This window comes from Larus michahellis, chromosome 6 (genome assembly GCF_964199755.1).
Source record: "Larus michahellis chromosome 6, bLarMic1.1, whole genome shotgun sequence".
In the NCBI taxonomy this organism is placed as follows: domain Eukaryota; kingdom Metazoa; phylum Chordata; class Aves; order Charadriiformes; family Laridae; genus Larus; species Larus michahellis.
The window spans coordinates 71,234,064-71,257,073 of record NC_133901.1 but is presented as its reverse complement, the minus strand read 5'-3'; the positions used below and the strand labels follow the sequence as shown (position 1 = coordinate 71,257,073).

Below are 23,010 nucleotides of genomic sequence, written 5' to 3'. Positions count from 1 at the left end.
CACTGCTCCGACACAAAGACAGCTGCCATCCAAAACCACAGGGCCTTTCTGTTCACAGCCACACAAAAAAAAAAACAAAAAAACCTTCCCAAAGGTATTTTTTTAGAAATACAATGAAATAGTGACTTTCATCTTGTCAAGGGAGGAGGATTATCGCCAGGAGGATGGTGGCAATCCCTCGTGCTTCCCCTGCCACCCACCGAGGCTGACTCACGGGTTCTTCCCAGCTTCATTCCCTGTCCCACTGGCCCAGCCGTCTGAACGGCTCTTTTCTGGCAACCTCTCATCATTTCCTTCAGGGTTTTGATGCTCCCACTTTCTGTATGTGTCAAAAACAAAACCACCCACAGGAAAAAAAAAAGGGAACTAACAGCAGCGTACGCACATCAGCAGCTGCCCTGTGATCCTCCCCCCCGACTCTCTCCTAAACTTTGATTTTCTTCATCCCTGGATGGGTTCCTTTGCAAGTAGGACCTGAACGGTAAAATGGCCCATGAATAAAAGTGGGATTAAACCACTTTTTTCTTCCCCCACAAAAGCAAGCTAACAAGGTAAGGTGCGTGGTTTGCTCTAGATAGCAAGTCAGGTACCTGAAATTATTCTGGCGACTGACAAAGAATAGACGAGAGATTGTTTACCTGATCACAGGAGAAATCCCACAGCAAGCTCTATTTATTCACAGGTCTGAGCATTCTTTTCAAAAAACAGAGAACTTAACCCTCCGCCTCTCCAAAACTAAAACTAAACTGCTCTCACCCATTATTTGGGTTCGATTTCAGGTGGGGTTTTTGCAGCGTGCATCCTTCATTTCTGCTGTCCCTTCAGCAGACACACAAGTGTCCTTTAAACGGTGCTCAGTCAAATCTGACCCCAGAGGCTTTTGGGCAGCGACACGTGCCTCTGCTTTGGGTCAGAAGTGTTGTTTCAGATATCCAGCCTTGCAAAGGACCCCAGCCTCCTCCGACATCTATTTCACATGAAGAGTTGCTGTCACAACATCTTGACACAGACCTTACCCATCACATGGCAAACAGCGCCCGTAATCTTAAATAGTGCCACCTTATAAAATATATGATTATGAATAGAATCCTGGTCAAATTTTAACAGAGTTGTTTTGTCACCTGCAGGCACAAACCCAAACACTTCCCAGTTTACCACAATGTCGGTGTTTACACCCAACTTCTGTCAGAGTAAGGCATCCCCCAGTGCAGGATACAGGAGCTCTTCGGGACGTCTCTGCTGAAGAGCTCAGTCCAGTCTGCATCAGATTCTGCGGGCAGCTTGCCTGGTGGCCACGCAAGACCTCACACAGTAATTTAGGGGATATTTCAGACCAGATAATCTATGATGCATGAGAGTGTTGAGTATGTTCCATATCACTCCTTCACCTGTTCACGTTTCAAAGGGCAACAAAGCATCCTCAATTTTTACTGTAGTCTTTCCACGCTCCTCACGCACCCCACAGAGCAGGTAACTCTCAAAATTCACCAAGAACAACTGCTGGGAATGGCCCAGCTCATCAAAGCCCACACAGCCATGGGACACAGACCCATTCCTGTCACCGCCTTGCTGGGGGCACTGGGATGTTACTCACAGTGCAGACATGCGCGTGGCGCAGGCTGTCCTCATGCCACCATTTGGACCGATGCTAAGGTGAAGACACACTCAAGCGATGCATTTGGGTAGTCCTTAGCACTTTTTGTGGACACAGGCATTTTTGAAATTTCTGTATCGGGTAAGTAGCAGAGTATTTAAATTGTTTTTTGTTGTTGGGGTAAAAACTTCTGCAATTCTGCAAGTGCTTAACTTCTGTTCACTGAACTTTCTGTTCAGATTTGACAGCGACTTATTTATTATAATTAAGCCTCTTACACATCAGTGTGTGCTTTTTACACACTGAAAACCTCCAAGTTAACTCAACAAAAGAAGACCTCTCCTCCTTTCTCGTTTTCACCAAGTCACCCTGTCCCCTTGAGGTCCCGCTGAACTTCTGCTGCGATGACTGGGCAGGAGAAGTCCACCCATGCCAACGGGGATATCAAAGTCCAGACTAAGCCTGCTCATGCTGGTTTTGGAAGAGAAAACCCCAACCCTGCAGAAAATCACTGTGCTTCGCTGTGCCTTGGCTGCGGAGAGGAAGCAGATACGCAGCTGATAACCAGGAGATGAGTTCGGTACATATGAAAAAGAAACTTAAATTAAATAAAAATAAGTAAAGGGCGGGCAAAGGAAAAAGACAGGTAGGGGAGACAAACCAGTGTCCATAGCCTGCAGTACGCGAGAAGGCAAGCAGCAGCAAATGCAAGAATCGTGCCTGCATTTGCCATCCCAGAACCGAATGCCACACTGAGCACGGTCCCCCCCCGTCATCGCAATACTGAATAGTTTGGGTTGGAAGGGACCTTTGAAGGTCATCGAGTCCAAGCCCAAATCCAAACCCACCTATTTCTGAAGTTTTGCTTTTCAAACTACTTCTTGAAATTGAGTATCTACCGGCAAAGCATCCCTTTGGCTTCTAAATACGAAGTAAAACGAGCCAGCCTCCTTCCTCAAAACTCAGTTTTCTGATGATGCCTCACTTTCCACATGAAAGAAGCACCGCGAGCCCAGCGTGAAAGTCCCCGTGCCTGGGTCCACTTCTGGCTATCGTATCGCAAGGCTTCATTTTCATTCTTTCTATACATCGCTTCAGTTCCCTTCAAAGACACCCACGAACTTCTTGAAAGTTTCAACCAGCAAGAAGTAGGGCATCAAAAGCTGCACCATTGTGGGAGGCCTTTCAACCCCCCACTCATCTGATAAATTCATTACCTCCGCACATTAATACATCGGTAGTGGAAAGAAACAAATTGTAAAGATGGGCATGAAACCCATGAAATATTCATCGAGTAAACACTAAAGAAATTTAAACATTTAGAAAGGACTTAAAAGCTTTACTGCTGCAACTCCCAGGCTGCTTTCGCATTTAAAATACTTAACAAGTAAAAATACAAGAGGAAGTAAAAGAATCCTCACCATGATTAATACCGGATTACTAACTAATATTTGAGTAACCAGAAATTATTTGAATGCTATAGACAGAATCACGTATAAATAGTCTGTCACGCATATTTGATAGCTTAAAGTTTTATCTACTTGAAATAGACATTTATTTATGCAAATCCAAACAAATAAATCCTGGTTTATAGTTATTTAATACAGTTGAGCACTCTGAGTAAACGGCAGCGCAATTTCTCCAGTAAATGGCAACGCAATAAACCCCAGAATATTCGGATTTTAATGAAAGGGAAATTTCAGGGCAGTAATTTCGTGGTACTCTTGTAGGAAGCAAAATGGCAGCAGTGCTGAAAAACTGTGCCATACAGACTAGGCATCCGTGTTTAAAATAAGAATAAACCCAACATTTTAATTCAACAAATGCTTAAAAAAATCAAGTCAGCTAAAATAATGACATGCAGTAAATTGTAACTATTCCTTTCAGAATCAAAAGCATCTTATCTTTTCGGATCATTCACCAGATTAGCATGCAAAAGGAAAGCTGGGGTTTTTTTTTTAGTATCCCTCAGTCCTTTTCATATTCTTTTAAATGGACTTTTCTTGATATTTCAATCAAAAATCTTTATTTTTGTATTAAAAACACTGTATTAGTTCAATGGCTATCAAACGTATTTGATAATCCTATTATCTTGGAACTTTCTATACAGCAACACAATTTCAGTGTGCGCGGACTTGCCTGTCAGACAAAACTCTTCTTTGCTTAGCAGTGCAAGTAACAAAGGCTTTGATATTTAGCAAAAAACAGTTTAGCCGTACTAATCATTTCTAAATCGTATCACTGAAATTAAGATTTAATTAAAAGACACACGATAAGATTACTCTTATCCATGTTACCATACTTAAATTCAACACAATTTTGAATTAAGCTTTGAAGACGAACAGCACCTATGGAGAAACTCCCTTTTTACTAATTTTATTAAAATTCTGGGAAGTGATACAACAAACAAGTTACTTCCCTTTCCCAATTCCCATATTCTTCCATATTCGGACCAAGAGTAGTACCTTGTTCTTCTCCTGCTTCAGGCGCCAGACACAGAGCAGGGTACTGAAAACTACTTGACAATATTTCAGCAGAGCCATTTATTAGTAATTTTTTACTTAGCTAAATTTTTGTTTATATTAGCAACGTGTTCACTTTGAAAGGCCTAAGCAAAACGACACTAAGACTGTCATTCCTAATGGTAGAGCCGCATGCTTCCCTAACCCTGGTCTGTTTGTGCCCGGGCAGAGCAGTGCTCAGCTGCACCTCCACTGCTCTCCAGCCTCAGATTTTCATAGAATGGTTTGGGTTGGAAGGGACCTTAAAGATCATATAGTCCAACCCCCTGCCCTGGGCAGGGACACCTCCCACCAGCCCAGGTTGCTCCAAGCCCCGTCCAGCCTGGCCTTGAACCCCTCCAGGGATGGGGCAGCCACAGCTGCTCTGGGCAACCTGGGCCAGGGGCTCACCCCCCTCACAGCCAAGAATTCCTTCCCAATATCTCATCTCAATCTCCCCTCTTTCGGTTTGAAGCCATTACCCCTTGTTCTATCACTATATGCCCTTGTAAAAAGTCCCTCTCCAGCCTCCTTGTAGGCACTCTTCAGATACTGGAAGGCTGCTATAAGATCCCCCCAGAGCTTTCTTTTCTCCAGGCTGAACAATTCCAACATTCTCAGACAAGTCGAGGCAGCAGCTATCTCTTAGCAAATTCCCCCTCTGATGCGAGCACGGTGTCACTCACTGACACCACGTAGACAGGGAACCACTGCCTGACAAACACCATGCACTGTCACAGGGATTTCGAAGATAGCTAGGATTATGAAAGATGCAGACAATGTGCAAATGAAATATATCATCCCATCAGAGAACATCATAGTAGAATCAGTATTTGAAATAGAAAAACCCGACGAACCCTTATTTGACTTGAAGGAGCCCCTCTCCAGGACTGTAATGTGTTAAGACGTAGTTGTAGTAGGGCTTGAAGCAAGAGGAAGAAATTCCAAAAATAGAAATGAGGATGAATAAAAGATGCTGTGGTAGACCAGTGAGTACAAGATTGCTCTCAGGTCTTTGAAAAAGGCTTTTCCATTTTTCACCTGACTGAATCTTATGCAGGACACCTGCACTATTGTCCATCTCCTCAAGTATTGCCTTAGCTCATATCAATTGAAAACACAGAACACATCTAAACGTCATGAGGAACTATGGTTTTTAAATATGTTCATCCTGTTGTCTAACTGACAATTTCTTTATTTCATATTATCTGAATCCAGGTCCCATCATGATGGGAAACCCTGGGGCATGGAGAGCTTGCAGCCCAGGCAGGAGGAGATACCCTGTGTTTCTCTACCTCTCCCAAAGCTGTCCTGTGCATTTCCCACACATGGAAAAGAGAAAGTAAAGTGCACAGCACCAGTCATATGGAGATCAAATACAGAGGTCATCTGGCAAGCTCATTAGTGGGGTCAAAGTCCTGGAAAAATATCCAGGACTATGTCACCAGGGGGACCTCACCCGAAGTCCCCTTCCACGCCCACTCCCATCCCTACAAATTAAGTGATGCCCTTACTTGTTGTTGTTGTTGGTTTTGGTAATTCCGTTCCATTGGGCGGTAAAGCTTGCGCAAACCGAAAACTAACACAGAGCAGCAGGAGCGAGCAGGAATGTTCCATCCTGGACCTAAAAGAAAATGAAAGCAAAAGAGATATTTTCAGGTCAAATTCCTATTACGTTTTCTCCTTACATCAAAACAAGGCTAAAAGAGAAAGCAATGTTTATTTTAGATGACGAAAGTTTTCAAACTTACTTTATGCTCTCCCATTGCCTTATCATTTAACTTTCAGTTTTGATGCAGAGGGAAAAGGAAAATAGCAGTTGCGCGCACTCAGAATTCACGAAGAATTCTAATCCAAGAACTAACCCGACCAGTCCAACACTAATCCAAGAACAGGAAGATAACGCTCAGCCATCGTTCAAAGACAATGACAGAAATCAGGCCAGAAAAGCTACTCTGCATCAGTAAAGCACAGCAGCTGAGGACACTGAGGCAAGGAGTCTGAAAGTCATTTTGATATAAAAGAAGAAAAACCGCTAAGTACCAGCAGTTGGAATCTTGAGAATAAATGCAAATCAGAACTTGGCCACGCATTTTTGGTGGTTGCTGCCGTAACTGCATGTATCATTCCTTCTGCAAAGAGCACGAGGAGAAGCAGCGGGGCTCCGGCCGGCGACCAGGCGGGCTTTTACCACCAAGCAGACCCGTAACAACCACAAAGTTTAAATTACCTGTAACAAGCACCTTTTTGGAGTTTCCTTACCCTACCTTGATTTCCTATAGACACTCCATGCTTCGGAGATAATTCCTTTGGAGAACACATGCGCCACAGCCATGCGTCTGCGAGCTATAAAGCATTTCACCAAAGCCTTCCAAATACAGAGAATTTCGGGTTTCATGAGACCAGAAAATCACTTCCAATGTAGAGAAGGTTAGAGAAAAGGTGCGATGAGAATGTGCTGCTGCTCTGAAGACTATAGAGAAATTCAGGGAAATCAATAGCTGCAGATAAATGAGCTTGTCTAGAAATACTCTAGTCCCTCTAAATCAAGGTCTTTGTGGAAAAAATAAATGTTGGTATTAATTTGCTGTACATTTATCCAGTCCCTAATGAACATATTAATTATGAGAGGCTGCCATCTCAGCCATTAGCCCTCCTTGCTTGATTTAAAAATATTTTCTTTGGCACAACACACAAACATTACTTTCTGTATTTCACAAATGGCAGAAGACATCCAGATGGTGGCTCTACTCCCATTGCTAAAATTCTAACCATCGTAATACTGCACAACAAAGCTCCCCGATGTTTCAGTATAATACATTCAATATTACAATTTCCACAGGATATTATATAGTGCTGCCTAACAACAGACAAAAAAAATGCAGGAACTTGGCAGTCATTAGACTAATCATTAGAAAATCCTTCCTTTCAACATAAAATGGGATAATCCACCAGAAATAATCTCTGGATAAACTTGAATATATATATATATATAAAAAAAACCCTAAACTTTTGTAACAACAGCTTTCACACCACCTTTTTGTCATTCTCACGTGTGTTACTCAGAAGTGAACCTTATTCCCAGCCTCTCCGCGATACCTGGGACTAAATTCGAACTCAGCACACGCCTGGTGTTTTGTTTAAAAAAGGAAACAGAGCTAAAAATGAATTCTCTCGTGCTCCGAAGGGATGTCAGCAGGAGGGAGGCTCTCGCCAAGCCGGGCACAGGCACTGCAGCTGCCTTAGGGAGCACACAGGCCCTTAAAGGAAGGGCAGCGAGTAATCTCATCGGCTATTAACTTCATCATTGGTTTGCTTTGTCAAGGCTCTGTTAGACACAGAGCAGCCCTTCTGCCCGCTGAAAGCAGCTACAGCACGGTCAGGGCAACCCCTCCCAGAAGGGATTGTAGGATGCCTTCTATCCATTGCCTTTAGGATGCTATTTTAAATTCTTCCGAGTGTTATGAGAACACAGGAGTAAGAAAAAAAATGAACATGAAAGTAAAAAAAAAAAAACAAAACAAACAAAATACATTTTTGGAGGGAAAAAAAAGCATATAAATGTTTCACACAGTAGCACACACTTAATAGCATTACTTTATTCTTGCTTCCCTTCTTACATTTTGGAAGCTCAATGGATGTAGCTGAGTTTTTTTCTTTAAAATAAACAAGTGAAGAAAGAATAGTAAGAAGTATCATTAGCATCAAACTTTACATTTTTAAACCCCCCCCCCTTTTTTTTTCCCCAGTCCAGCTTTCTACTGACAGATTTACTCATTCAATCCCTTCTACGACTGTTTATAATTTAAAGCAGCCTTGATGTCTTACACTAACAGGCTCAGTCAACAGCCAGGGTAACCCTGAACTAGCCTTTATTAGGATTAAACAACTAATTATATGTAATAGCTTATTGCAAAACATATCAGTGTTAAATCACATGCAGACCTGGTCTGACAACCAAACCCAGCTTTGTCGGCAGGAGACCCATCCTCTTACTCCAAAACACTCCGGCTTCGAGAAATCTCTTTATCCAGGTCTAACTAGATAAAATCAAACCCATTTATAGCTTAGCACAAGAGTCGCCATAGTAAGGGACCGTATTGCCACCAATGATATGAAGTTTTATCCCTGGGCTATCAGGTATAAAGTTTTACACATGAAGTTTATATATGAACTCTTATACCGACTTGGGCTGAGTTAAACAAATACATTTTCTCAGTCTTGTCTATCCATTGTAAGAGTTGAGCAAGAAGTTAATATTTAGATGTCGTAGGAAAAAAACCCAACAGCCTGTATTTAAAAACAAAAGAAATGCCAAAATTTAAAGAGAATCGCCTGCCCTGAAAACCTGCAAGTCATCGGGAATTTTTGTGTTCAGCAAAACAAAGACCCGCAGCGGAATCTGGTGTAATTTTGGGAGCAATCTGTATTATAAAACCCAGTACGGCTACACTGTGTTTCGCACGATATATAACCTTCCGAAATCTAACAAGTCAGCATTATGGAGCACCAGTACGCTGGAAGCTCAGAAGACGCAGCAGCATTTCACGTAAACTGACAGGAGGGGAAGGGAAGGAAGAGGATTTGGAAATCTGGAGCAAAGCCAGAATAAGGGCGGCATCAACAGGGAGAGGCACTGCCAGGAACGAGGTGCCGAATGCTGCACTTCAACTTTCACGCTTTACACCCTTGGCAAAGGCGGCTCCAATCCGATGGCCTTTGGGCTAATGAATCCTGGCGGCGGCGGCCAGCGGCTTTGCTGGACGGGATTCAGTGCAGCGCCGAGTTCAGCCGCTCACTGCGAAAACACAGCCAGCTCCTTAATAAAAAAAACCAAACCCAAACAACGTAATAAAATTGCTGGCAGGTTTACAAAAGACTGGAAAGTGCAAGGAACACTAACGTTCCTCCCAAAACTACTGTTAGGGGTTTTTTTACAGATCCAAACCCCACGCCAGAGATCTTCTATCTGTTCTCTTGAACACGATAAAGTATAACTTGAGTATACGGTCGATGCCTCGCAATTCAATCAGAAATCAATACATCTACAGAGATGATGCAAACTCCGGGATCTCATTTTTGGCCAAAGCACTTTGTATTCCTGCTTGCTAAAGAAAATAAGGATTAAAACTCATAGCAAATTTTAGGTGCTACAGCACAGAGGCAGATGCAAGAGCCCAAGCTTGGCATGACCAAGCGCTCCATACAACCCAGTCCTCCTCTTCACACTGGGGGGGATGGGGAGGAGAGCAAGAGGCAAGAACGTAAAATAACTGTAAGCTTTTCTCTATGTACCTGACATACAGGACCTCAACTATCTGTTTATTATTTTTTTAAACAAAAAACTCCACCGCCATGGGCACAGCAGCATCTTCCATCCTCAAGGAGGTACAATGTCATGATAGTGTCTGCTAAAAAAAAAAAAAAAAAAAAAAAGATAAAAAAATAATAACAACTCCTCTCCAGAGAGAGCAGGCAGGTAGAAAAGCACCGCTGAACAAGAAAGGATAACCCTGTACTACAAGAGAAGCCTCTCGTAGATAAAATCGGAAAGGAAAAGATCCGGGTAAAGGCATTCACTGTCATTTATTACACGGATTGCTGTAAGGGAACTGCTGTCCGCCTGGAAAAAGAAATAGGAACTGCTTTCATAACCGCGTGCGATACAATGCATTTTTATCTACTTATATCTAACTACCTCCAGCTTTTATTTCATGGATACGTGTGGGTAAATGGCTTCAAGCACTTAAACTTTAACTTCATAGAACAATATTTTTTGTAGTGAACGATTCTTAGCTATTTCTGGTTATCCGAAGCCTTAAAAAGGTGCCAGAGATTCCTGTTACAACCAGTTTTAAGTCCGCATTGTTATAGATAAACGCCTCTATGTCCGACAGGGAACTTGATACCATGACACAAATAATAATTAAAAAAATATCTAAAAAAAAAAAAATCACTGTAACATTGAAGAGCTGACTCGAGTCCTGCCAAGGAGACAGAGCACTTCAAATCCAACGCAATCGAGCAAGGATCGGCTCAGGAGCCAGGAGAAACCCGAGAAAACTGCATTATTTTCAGGGATTACTAGATTAGTACACACGCTAATTTTCTATTTTGGCTGTGGAACCGAATCCTCATCTGACCTGACAACTTAAGAATAAAACCTGGGTTTTAAGAAAACAAGCCAATAAAACCTTTGTCAACGCTCCTACACTGACTTTTTTTTCAAGGAGCCTGATGCACGAGCTACTTCAGAGCGGGTTAAATAGATACCCATTCCCTGCATCCTCCTAAAGCAGGAATAAAACAGCGGAACATGCCATCTAACACCCAGGACGGTGGAGAGACTGTTGGGTGTTGGTTTTTTGCCCCCAGGCTTTAGCCTCACACAGCTCAGGTCATGCCCCAGATTTGTCATGCTAAAAAAAGTAATATTCTAAAGGACAAGCATTACCAATTCACAAAAAAAACGATTAAAAATGAGAGACATGAAAGCATTGTCACTGTAGGTTGACAAATGCGTTGGCACCTGGGACGTTGGCCATGACAACAGCAAGTGCCTGCCCCAAAAGACTGATAGTTTAAAAAAGAAGGAAAAAATCTCTAAAAAAGGAAGGGGGGAAGCCATCCTCTCTCTCCTTACTCTACCTTTTCTCCTTTTGGTCTGCCTGCTTTTTGCAGATAACCCCTCAAACACAGCTGGTCGCTCTGGAGAGCCGTTAGCCCCGGTGTCTGTGTTCTCCTGGGGGTTGCCCTACCTGGAGCCGGGACAGTGCTGTCTGTCCCCCACCCAGGCTGGGAACCCCAGGCACCAGGAGCAGCTCCCGCCTCCCAGGCAGCGCGAGTTACAGTTTAACTGGAATAGCTCTTGCGTGACTTCACTTTTAGTCAGGACTTTATTGCACCATTACGTCATAAGGCAGGTAAGAAAGCAGTACTGGGCAAGGCCAGGTTGGACGGGGCTCGGAGCAACCTGGGCTGGTGGGAGGTGTCCCTGCCCAGGGCAGGGGGTGGCACTGGGTGGGCTTGAAGGTCCCTTCCAACCCAAACCATTCTACGATTCTATGTTTTTACAGAACAACTGGAGAAAGTCCAGGTTCTCCGTCCCCGCCTTGGGCAGCCGGCATCAAAGGCCCCTGTGCTTAGTTCCACTGGGCATCAGCTGGAAACAGCTTTTCGATATTCCTCTCATTTGGGGTAACCAGACAATAACCATTTGTTACTTGGAGTTATACTTTAAGCCCCAAATCAAATTTCCAGAATTTTGGTAAAAGTCCCATATTTTGACCTGCTTTACAATTTAGAAGCTTTAGAAAAAATGAACATACCAGGTATAAAAAAGAAAAGGACTTGAGGTATTTGTTGAGATGTTTGGGCGTGCGTTCAGTGCAACCCCGTGAGAAACTTGGGCAGGGACCTTCCTGCCTGGGAAGCATTCCTCGAAATTCAGCCGCGCGTTCCGCTGCACGGCTGTTCCTCAGAGGCAAGGCTGAAAACACCGCGCGATGAAAAGTTGAATTTCATCATAAAAATGTATTTTTTTTTATGGGACTGTCTACAGCGCACTCACTATTGGGTCTTTTCTACATATAAATAACAAGCTTTGTTTCTGATCTCGTCAGGAACGGCAAGAGAATTTATGGATAAATATCTAATATTTAAAATCATTTATAATTTAATATAACCGTTCAAAAAATTATATCTGACAATAACAATTCCTCATGTATTCTACATGAATACCTGCAACAAAGATCATTTAAAGGAGATGGAAATAATTAGATTAAAAAAAAGTACAAATTAGAATAATCACTTACACATAAGAGCCTGAGCGAGGCAAAGTACCAATTAACTGAATAAAATGAATTCCCATTTAGAATAATCAAGCTTGATAGACTGTCCTACTTGCTTAGTCACTTCGTCTCCAATTCAGGTAGACAAATTATTGCATTTGCTTTCATTTTGATGTTAGAGGAGGTCAGCGTACGCAGCACGGGGTACGCGTGTGACAAAAATTTACAGCAGACAGTCGAGAAACGAGCATTTCCGATGTGCCAGAGGCCAGTTTCTCAGGTGAGCGCACTAGCAATCCCCATGGCCCACGCATTCATGGACTACATACAGCTTAATCAAGGATTTATAGAGAAAATACGTTGTCTGTTCAAAAAAGTGATGTTTAAAGACACATAACAACACAGACAAAATTTACCACTTCTGTAATAGTAATTTTTTAATTCTACTGACCCGCTATAGCTGGTCCTATCTGTCTTTCTCAGTATCGTGAGCAAGTCGCAAAGCCCAGTCTCCCATGGCTAACGCTAGCTCAAATCCATTCCAATTAGCAATGCCGGGATCTCCGGTGAATATAAATCACTGGTTGTCACCTGCAGATTAAGCACTGCATTAGCAGGTCCGCTCTGAGCAGGATTAAATGACAGTGTTGACAGTGGGGTTGACATGCCACCATTACGAAGTGACACTTGCCACGTTAAAAATGGTGAGAGATTTTTCAATCAATCGGATTCCCCAAACGCACCCAGGACCAGGAGGCAGCAGCGTTGGGAATGATAGCGATCTGTTTGCGTCTCTTTGCTTGGGGTTTTTGGTGCTATCGCTCGCCAGGATTAGCTTCAAAGCAGTTATGAAGATATGCTATGTGATAAACTGTATTTAAACACATTTAGATGTGTTTAAGCCCAGGAACATAATAAAATTTGACCACAGCTTTCATTTTGGAAACCTACGGGTATCCTGCTCATGTATTCCACAGATGGCTTATCTGCAGCCCCAGAGTTCTGGAAATGAAGGAAAAAAAAAAAGAAACTTCTTTGTCGTGCTGTCCCGAGTGGCTCTCAATGAAGCAATAAAAGGGCCGTGAAGATTTTGGGATATCATATTTAAAACTGCACAGGTCAGACTTGGAATAGTCAGTTTGTACATCACAGAAATTAAAAACTAGGAAAAGAGCATACAAGATAAAAGAGAAGGAACTACAACTTCAGAGGAAGAGAGATATGAAAATTATTTTTGAATTCAAAACTGTATTTCCATGCTGCAATAAAAAAAAAAAAAGGTTCAGATGATTGTCGTGGTTTGGTCTCTCTCGCACAGATGTACATTTACCCACCAACACTTTTTAAAGAACTCTTTTGCCAGATTTTTGCAGTTCTCTGACCAGCTTCCGCAGCGAACAGCAGCCTCAGCAGGCGCATCTCTGAAGTAGTCGTAACCCACCTCCACCGGCCGGCACTGAGACCCGCAGTGATTTAACTGAGCCAGGGTAAGCCAGTCCACACTAACCAGAATAAATGAAGTATAATTAATCCGGATGAAGCCAGCACGCACATCATAATTTATAAAATAGTCCCCCACCGGCTGATGCAATGACTAGACTATTTGTAGACACAACATTATCGTCAGATGTGATGAGTACCGTTATGGATGTCTGTCTGTCTGTCTGCCTCTCAAGCCCAGACTGCCATAACCAGGAGTTATGGTTCCAAAGTCAACGCACTGAGGATGCTATTTCACAACTTTCTCACCTAATGTACGGAAAAGCGTTTAAATATTTCTGAAAAAATAAATGAAATTCCTGTAGCTCCCTCAATTATAAATAAACCACCCAAACACAAATCCCTACGTTAACTAAACAAATCCCCTGAGAAAATATCTTTTAAAGATTCATACCTGTTTTGTCATGAACTGAGGCTTTAATCATTAAGGAGGAAGTTAAGATAACTCCCATGATTTCGGTATTATTAATTAATATGAGTCACGTTTTATTTAGATGTTTACACAACTGCAAGAGGATTAATTTTAAATACAACCAATACAGCTGCAAAGTGCTCAATAATATGGTGGAGCAAAAGGTCCTTTTTGAGTCCCCGAGGCCGTTTCCTCACCACAGGCTGGACCGACCGTACCCACCCTGTTCTTGGCACGGTAGTCTGAAGCTTGCATCCAAATCTCCAGTTCTTCAGCATCCCTCAGCTCTGTACTCCACAGTCCTTCACTTTTTATTTATTTTTTTTAATTTTCTTTTCCTGGTGTAGAGTCAGCCCACTGATCCTTCTCCCCCCACCCGCAGAGACGGATTACAAACTATTCCCATTTGAGCTTCCTACACTTGAAGACAGGTATCTCCCTTGAACCATAACTCATTATGTTATATATATATAATATATATAATTGTAAGCTCATTAACAGCAGCAATTCTTTCAGCCTCTCCAAGCACAACACTTCCAAACCCCAGCAAATCTCATTACTCTCTTCTGGACCCTCGCAGCCCGTGATCCTTCCCAAAGTCCTGATGCTCTGGGTAAGGCCTCAGCAGCCCAAAACACGGAGGTACCATCCGTTCACTATCTCACCAGTTCATATATTTTATGCATCGTGACATGGGATGGATCAGGCAGGTCCTCTCCCAAGTTCTCCTGTGGAGACAAACTACTTCACCCACACGCACGGTGCAGCTGATGACTCCTGCTTCAGACTTTGCAACCGCTCTGCATTTGCACGCCGTCCTCTCCACAATGTTTCCCTAATTAGTCAAGATTGCTTTGAGCGCCATTAATACCCTACTTCCCATGCAAGCCGAGCCATTAATAGACACAATACATAATAACCTCCAGGCTGCTGCGAAGGCCACACACCTGCACTCTTCAGGGTAGAGTTCTTCCAATTAATAGCTGCTCTAAAAGCACCGGTTTCATCACATCCATCTTTTCCTAATGTGCTTCTGCGAGGGCATTGTCTCTGAGGCAGGGACAAAACCCCACTACGACATCTACAGGTTCTGACGGAATCCGTAAGACATGTTACACTCTCACAGGACAAAGACCCGTTTGACAGGACATGTCACTCCCTACACATCTTTCCAACAGTTTCCAGGGGGTTACTGATATTTAATTGTTTTGGCATTTTTCCTGGAAACAGAGTTAAGCTGACCTGCCTGTGAAACCTCCAGCTCCTCCTCATCTCCTTCCCACAGTGGGCTCACGTAATGCCCTCTGCCCACTCACACCACGTCTCCTGGCCCCTGCAGACTCCCAAACACAAACCCAGAGATGGCTCCAGCTTGTTCTCAGATGAGGATTTCACACAAGCCACCTAGTTTGAAAATACCCAACTTCATCTGAAGGCAAAATTTGCCCTTCCCATGTCGCAGCCCCTGTTCCCCTCCCTGCACCCCCGTGACCACGCGGCGCTGGCTCCTGCTGGGTTTGGTTGCCTGTTCCCCACTGGTCCCCAGGCAGGGCAGGTGCTGAGCATCCTCTGCTGGGAAGGAGAGCTAAGCCACCGCTCTTCCCTACCTTCTTTCACTTACCTTCAGCATTCATATGCGCAACCCCTCAAGGACCATTTCCAACAGTGACACTTAAGCCCGACCGCGGGCAGTCATCTCGTCAAGGTACAAGCTGTAAAGGAGCAGAACGACGTCAGCTCCACAAAACCAGAAGTCTCTTCAGAAACCAGCAAAATCACGAGAAGTTGATTCTTCTCTTTTTGGTCCCAGGGAGAGATGCCCTCCTTCGCGTCTTAACAGCGGTGTGGGGTCCTGCCCTCAAACTGCAGCTCTGGGGAGGGAGCTCCTCGCTGCACTAACAACCTGGACCTGAAACGCCAGGTCTGAGCCCAAATTCCACTGCGGGACAGCTTCAGCCAGAGCAGAAGAGGCAGAAACTGGAAACCAGAAAGGCTAATCCTGGAGCTCGATGCCACCATCCCTCCACCTGTGCCCGTCCCGGTGCCACCAGCCCGATAACCTTACCTTACCCGCTGTCCATGCTCCGTGTCACACGCCAGCCGCCATTCTCAACCCACTGCTGCCACACAAAGCACAAAAGGTGCTGTGAAAGTACTTCTTGAGCTAAAGGGTGCTTCCTGAGCTAAAGAAAGAGCTGAATTAGTTGTCAGCACTATTTAGATGCCAATATTTCTGCAGGCTCGTCAGGTCATCCTCTAACGCGAGTCTCCGTCGTATGACATTTTTACAGGAAGAACAAACTATTTTCAGTTTATTGACGTTTTCTTACCTCTACCGTGCAGTTGGGCTTCGACTTATTCCCTTTTTTTATGACCACTTTCACCATTTCCTTTTTGCTAACGTGCCCAGTTGCAGCAGCGGTTTCTGCAACGCTGGGCCGCACGCATGAAAATTAAGAACTAGGCCTTGCTCTTAGTCATTAGCAAAACAACTTACGGAAAGCGAGCAATATATGCTTTAACTACTGCTGATCGCAGAATTTATGAAATAGCTAATAGAATATTTCGTGTCTATTAGCGGTATCATGAGCCGGTCACACAATTTTATATACAGAAAAGCTTATAATCAGCGAGGAGCCGGCGCTCCCCTGGCCCCCATTCCCCAGCGCAGGAGAGAGTTTTGCCGAGCATTTGAATAAACCCCAGCTTTTGGAGCGCAAAAAGAGGAGGCAATCTATTCAAAGACAGGGTGGGAGAAAAGGCCTCGGCTTATTTTTGGCAGAGGAGGTTTATAAATTGCCTGGGCTCTCCCTGCTAACCTCGCCTTGCCCCGTCGATCCCTTTTCTACCCCAGATTGCTAGAAATTCTAGATCAGAGACTAAATCCTAAAAGACACTTTAGAGACAGATACCCAGCACAGAAGAAATTACGTCCAGATAATGAGTTACAACTTTAAAATAAAAAGCCTGGGCAAAGAATCATAGAATGGTTTGGGTTGGAAGGGACCTTTAAAGGCCACCTAGTCCAACCCCTGCCATGAGCAGGGACATCTTCAACTAGATCAGGTTGCTCAGAGCCCCGTCCAACCTGGCCTGGAATTATTCCAGGGATGGGGCAGTGGTGGCACGTCCTTGTCCTGTGGCGAGGACGAGCTCCAGCTCATGGTTAAGGAGAGGGGCAGCGGTGGCACGGGCAGCGCAGGCAGGACCCCGTGCTGAGTCAGCAGGAAGCCCACGCTCTGGCCACCGTCCCCATGGCATGGTGGCCCAGAGCAGTAGGCAGAAAGGAAGCGGCTGTGACTCCGGGGTTGGTGGTGGCCCCACCTGGCAGGGCAGCTGTGACTCCTGACCACCGGTGCCACCATCACACACCCACGCCCCAGCCCGCCCCACCACGGCCATGGTCCCCGGGGGATGCTCGCACCAGCCCCAGCGTTAACAGTTGCCCAATGCCCAAGCAGAGGATCAAGCCATGAAAGACTGAGTCGAGATTAAAGCGCAGAACATTGTTATGGTGAAAATGAAAGAAAAACCATCACATTATTTTAAAAGTACTTGTTGTCTACCATTAGGTCTACGGCACAGCCATTTTACATTGCTATTTCATCTCCAAATGTGTCTCTCGCTGCATAAATATTCATTGTCAATCCTTCTTGATCTTATATTAGATAAATAAAGATCTCCGCAGCAAGGCTCTATTTTGGATTATTTACTATTTTACCTGCGAGCTCGCCAAAGGAGTGAGTTCATTAACACAGAAACATGGAGAAGGAGAAGAGCCTTATCGAACAGCCCAGTGCTTGCAGGGCACTAATCCAAAAAATCACCATCGACTAATAAAAAAGTTCCAACACTTCCTTATAAAACCTTACAGGAAAATCATTTCAGGAAAAACACCTCAACTGATTTTAAAGTCTCATTAATATCCTTTATAATACTAGACAATTACTACCCGCACCCCAAATTAATTACATTTTACTGAATAGATATGGAGAACCTTTCAAGCAAACACAAAAATTTGCATTTGCATTTTTGCAGGTTTCCAGCATCCCCCTCTCCCAACAGGCCCGTGCTGGAGACTTAAGTCACAAATTAGGGTCACCTTTCCCTGTGCATTGTCAGCAAATCAATCCGCGACGCCTTTCAACCAGGGCTCACGCATAAATTAGGCAGTCTGCGATTGATTCGCAGGAGAAACCCTCAAGCAACGGCGTGAAACACCAATAAAATCTTACAATTAACTTGAGAAGTTGCCTTTTGTTCCGTCCCAGTGGTCCTTTTATTCTTCAGCTGCAGAAAAGATATCATCATACAGATGCTCCCTTCTAATAGATCTATATGAATATTTAAAATTGCATCTTGAAAACAAAAGTTAATTATATATGATGGAAAATACATAGAGAGGAATTATATACCGCATAATGGCCAGATTAAATGCTTGTGTTTCAGCAGCAAAGTGTTTTGTTTTGGAGGAGAGAAGGGGAGGAAGGGGAAAAAACAAAAGCACAAGTGTGTGCCCTGTCTACAAATTCAGACAAAGCAGAAAAGGAGAACATGACATCTGGATGTTTGAGGATTCATTCGTAACACATCAAGAAGGCGGAATACAGAAAGGAAGGAAGCAGTGCTATGGCTTAAAGCTGTTCAGCCCAGCAGGGCTTGGAAACCTTATGGGTTTATCAGAAGTCTAGCGCGGCTTTGCACTGCAGAAATTCAAACCCAAACAATGTCCCTGCAGCGAAAGCAATGCTCAACACTCCCAAGTTGAAAGGTGGATTTCACGGTGTCTCCAGACACGGGAAACTCAGACACTGCTCTCTGTCCCGTCATTAGCGCACTAGCTCGCTCCCGATCCTTCTTCCACTTCTCTGCCTCCGCACCAGGTCCTCAGAGCTCGGTGGCTGAAAGCCCCACATCCCACTGTGAACCCCCAGCCCCTCCGGGCAGGAGGCAGCACCAGAGAGGTGACCAGGGCTGACCTGGCAAACCAGTTGTGATCTGTGAAAAAAAGGTAAGCAGACAAGCCTTGGGTTTATATTATTCATGGTCACCTCCATTGCTTGGTAAAATTTAAAACAGAAGATTGAAATGGACCCCATCAACACCAAAGTTAATAGTAAAGGTTCCCCTTGGCTGGCGTGGGAGGTCAGCTCGCTGGTGAGACAGGTCAGGAGCTCCAGCCCAAACACAAAGCCGGCATGGAGAGAGCTCAGAACTGCACCTTCCCCTGGTTTACCACTGGAGTTAGCTCACGAGCTGCTCAGACCAGCTGCTTCAGGTAACCTGTTCGTCCTCTCCTCCTCCCTGCTCAGAATCCTTCCTGAGATTCCACTGCTCTGCAGTTAACGAGTCCGATATGTACTGCGAGCAGAAGTAGTTCTTGCTGCTGCTGCAATATAAGTTTTTAGGAACTGTATAACTGGAGGAAAAAAAAATGGTACAAATGTGATTCAAGGCTTATAATTACTCTCATCAGCTCTGCACCACACCTGCACATGGCTGACACCCTCCACCAGCAGGTTCATTGGGGCATGGGGTTGGCCAAGACTGAAAGGAGTTTTTATGCTGAGGGTGGTGAAACCCTCGCCCAGGTTGCCCAAAGAAGTCGGAGATGCTCCATCCCTGAAGACATTCAAGGTCAGGTTGGACGGGGCTCTGAGCAACCTTATCTAGGTGAAGATGTCCCTCCTCATGGCAGGGGAGGTGGACTAGATGGCCTTTAAAGGTCCCTTCCCACCCAAACCATTCTATGAGTCTATGATTCTATGAAGCCTCCTCCTCCTCCCAGCACGCACCGGCACAGCTCAGAGACAATGCCCCAGGGGCTCTATCAGCCTCTGACTGCTGCTCTAAATCACAAAGGGTCTGACAGCACAAGGCTTTATATATTCTTATACCTTTTGTCTTCCTACCACCCAACTTGTTCCTACTTACGCCAACACAACCATACATCGTACTGCCAACCAATCAGGTTAAAACAAGGGGGAAGGCAGGCTTATTTTTTTTTTTCAATCTGAACCAGTTCAATGATCAAACTCACAAGCAGAGCCCAACCAACGTCTGAGACAGTGAATCTGAGGTGCCCACATGCTTCCAAGCAGACACAGCCAAGGGACTTCAGGGCGGCACCAGTAAATACAGGGCAGGGCACCTCAGACTGGGACCAGGATCTCAGCCTTTTCAGGAGTAGCTGGGCCATGCCTGCAGTTGACACACACACACACTGCAGGTGGGTTTCCACATCTCTCTTTGCTTACAAGGACTGTTTCTTTGCAGCCTCCTTGGCAGAGCTTGCGCAGCTCTGGACCTTGCTGTCCTGCAGACAAACAGTTGCTCTTCAAGCTGCAATAATGCCTAAAGAGACACCACTCCCCAAGGCCCCCACCGCAGGCTCTCCCCTTTCTTTAAGAACAGAGCATTTCCTATAACCATGCCCAAACCGCTTCTCAACTCCTGTTATGACCTCTGAGCTGGCCGATGTGGACCCCCATGTCAAGAGCAAGGATACACCATCCACACCCCCTCTGCCAGCCATGCAAGAGTGACCACCACCAAGCTGCTGGCATTCCCCACCACCGAGAACCCAAACAGCACTGGGAAAACACCCCTCTCTGGAGGTGTTTGGATACAGCTTCCTCACACTGAGCCAGCTCTATCCAAACATTGACAATAGCATGAACCAGAATCTTTCAAAATTCAAGAGAACAACACAGTAAATGTCGCTTTGGGGATTATTTTTAAAGCTACAGCAACAGGTGTTCTTGATCTTCAAACTAAGCCACTCATCACAGGAGGCAAGCAGAGGACCACGCTCACTTGGTACATCCCAGGGGCTCACAGAAAGCATCAACTTCAAAACAGCACACTGCAGTTTACAACAGGCAAAAATCCATCCTCTTTGTAGCATTTTTTTTTTCCTCTGCAGCTTTCACTTAGGAAACCTGTGTGTGTATATATAGATATATATCTCCAGTTTTCATAGAATCCTAGCATACCAGGTTGGAAGGGACCTCAAGCTCATCTGATCCAACCTTTCTTGGCAAAAGCATGGTCTAGACAAGATGCCCAGCACCCTGCCCAGCTGGATCTTAAAAGCTTCCAATGTTGGGCGATCCATCACTTACCTGGGAGACCATTCCAATGGCTGGTTGTTCTCAGTGTGAAAAATTTTCCTCTTGTGTCCCATTGGAATGTCCCCAAGAGTAACTTGTACCCATTACCCCCCGCCTTTTCCATGTAAAAAGGGAGTCTTCATCTTCTTTGAGGCCACCCTTTAGATACAGGAACGCGGTGAGAAGGTCTCTATGCCTTCTTTTCTCAAGGCTGAACAAACCCAGTTCTCTCAGCCTTTCATCACATGGCAGGCTTCCCCATCCTTGGATCGTCTTGGTGGCCCTTCTCTGGACCCTCTGTCCACATCTTTGTTGTACAGCAGGGACCCAAACTGAACACAGTATATTCCAGCTACTCATTTTTTACAAAGAAGCACTAAAAGTTTAACTACTAAAAGTTTACCCGTAATATTTATCCTTCATACAATCTAATGGTCTCCTGAGGCTGACAGCAGTGATGGTGAAACAGCAACCAAACCAAAGGTTAAGGAAATAGATGGCCACACGCTACTTGCGACAATTTGCAGATTCCAACCAAAAGCACGTCCCGTTGACCAGCCAGGCTACGCGGCAAATTAAATGCGTAAGAAACAATTACAAAACTAATGAAGCAAGCTATGCCAGATGTTGAACTTACGCCTCAGATAATTTCATGTAACACCTGCTTTGTGACTGGTGTCGTATCTTACTAACATCACACGGAAACGCGCCCAGAGACTCAAGGGTAACATCTGCTTTTATATTTAGTTGCTTGCTGAGCGTTCATCAAAAGCCTGATACTCCAATTATTTATTTGAAAGGCATCGCCGTCCTGGGGACAGACGGCAGCGCTCTGCTCTTCCAGCTCCCCTGCACTAACAACTAAAGCAATAGCTGGGCCTGCATTATACATATATATATATATGTTGCAGCATCTGTCACCGGTGTTCGGTATTTCTCTTTTCCTGTGACATTCCCTAAGTTAGCAGATATATTCACTTTATATAGCTAAATTTATGGTATCAACAGCAGCAGCTTAATTTCAAAATAAGGCTTTGGGACATGAATTGCATCTGATTTTTCTCATCCATTATTAAGTTCTAGGCCTGCTAAGAAGCCATTTATCTCAAAAAAAAAAAAAATCATTACCAATGCAAATTTCTAGGGATAGTAAAGTTCTTTACAGCCTAGAGTCTCAAGAAATAAATAGAAACTGCATTTACTATTAAAATTAAATGAGCAAGCCTCTGAGTTATTAGAAATGTAAAATCCAAGCCTGCAGTGTGGTTTTTGCCAGCAGCTCTCGGAGCCCGTGTTGCGTCCCAGGGATGCAGGCACTCAAGCCTGTCCACAGAAACCACGGGGAGCATCCCCGGGACGCTGAGTGCCTGCATCCCCGGGACTCCCCCACGCCCTGAAGATTCACTGCAGGAGGGCAGATCGCCACCCCGGGCACAGCTTCAGCATCGCCACAACCGGTGCTGAAAGCGTTAACACATGCTGTTCTTCTGCCCTGAGAAAATAAAATCCCTCCTGCGTAAGCTATCTGCAACATTTCGCGGCATAACAGAAGATTAAGGTTTCTTGGCGGCGGGGGGGGAGGGGGGGGAATGTGTGGGGGGAGAAGATTTATCTTTGCTCAAGTCCAAAAAAGAAGAATTAGTATCATAAAAGAGGAACAGCTAGGGGAAAAAAAAAAGTTAACCCCAAGAGGAAAACGCTGATGCAGGCAGGAGAAGCCACCAGATAGAAAAATTACATTAGTAACAAGGTCTCCAACGCTCTGCTCCGCAGCAGCTGGGGAGGTTAGCTGCAGCAAGAACTCCCACCTCCTCCCCGTAACACCGTCTCCGACGCACTGACGCTGGACCACGAGGGCAATTCACCAGTGAAACCTCCTCTGTGGGAATGCAGTGAATTTTCCATCGTTTTGGCTCAGATCAGCACTGGACGGGGAAAACACAAGAAAACCCAAGAAAACAGTTCTGCGCTGAGCTTGGTCCTTGGAGCATCTTTCAAAGTTTGAAGCCTTCTCGAACTTTAAACTTGTCCCAGATTTGGAGAAATGGAAATATTTCGGAAGATATTAAAACAGAAAAACCAAATCACTGTCATCCCTTTG

General features: G+C 44.6%; 1 protein-coding gene across 5 annotated transcripts in view; it reads right to left on the bottom strand.

Moving 5' to 3' along the window:
* Positions 1-23,010, bottom strand: part of PTPRE (protein tyrosine phosphatase receptor type E) — a 109,976-nt gene that overhangs the window by 34,153 nt on the left and 52,813 nt on the right. For 4 of the 5 annotated variants that reach the window (XM_074591204.1, XM_074591206.1, XM_074591205.1 and 1 more), the window contains one exon: positions 5,610-5,719. In XM_074591204.1, coding sequence (XP_074447305.1) covers positions 5,610-5,712 — 103 coding nt within the window. In that variant the 5' untranslated portion in view covers positions 5,713-5,719. Of the gene's footprint in view, positions 1-5,609; positions 5,720-15,418; positions 15,444-23,010 lie in introns of those variants that run through there. The other variant, XM_074591208.1, reaches the window with a different exon arrangement.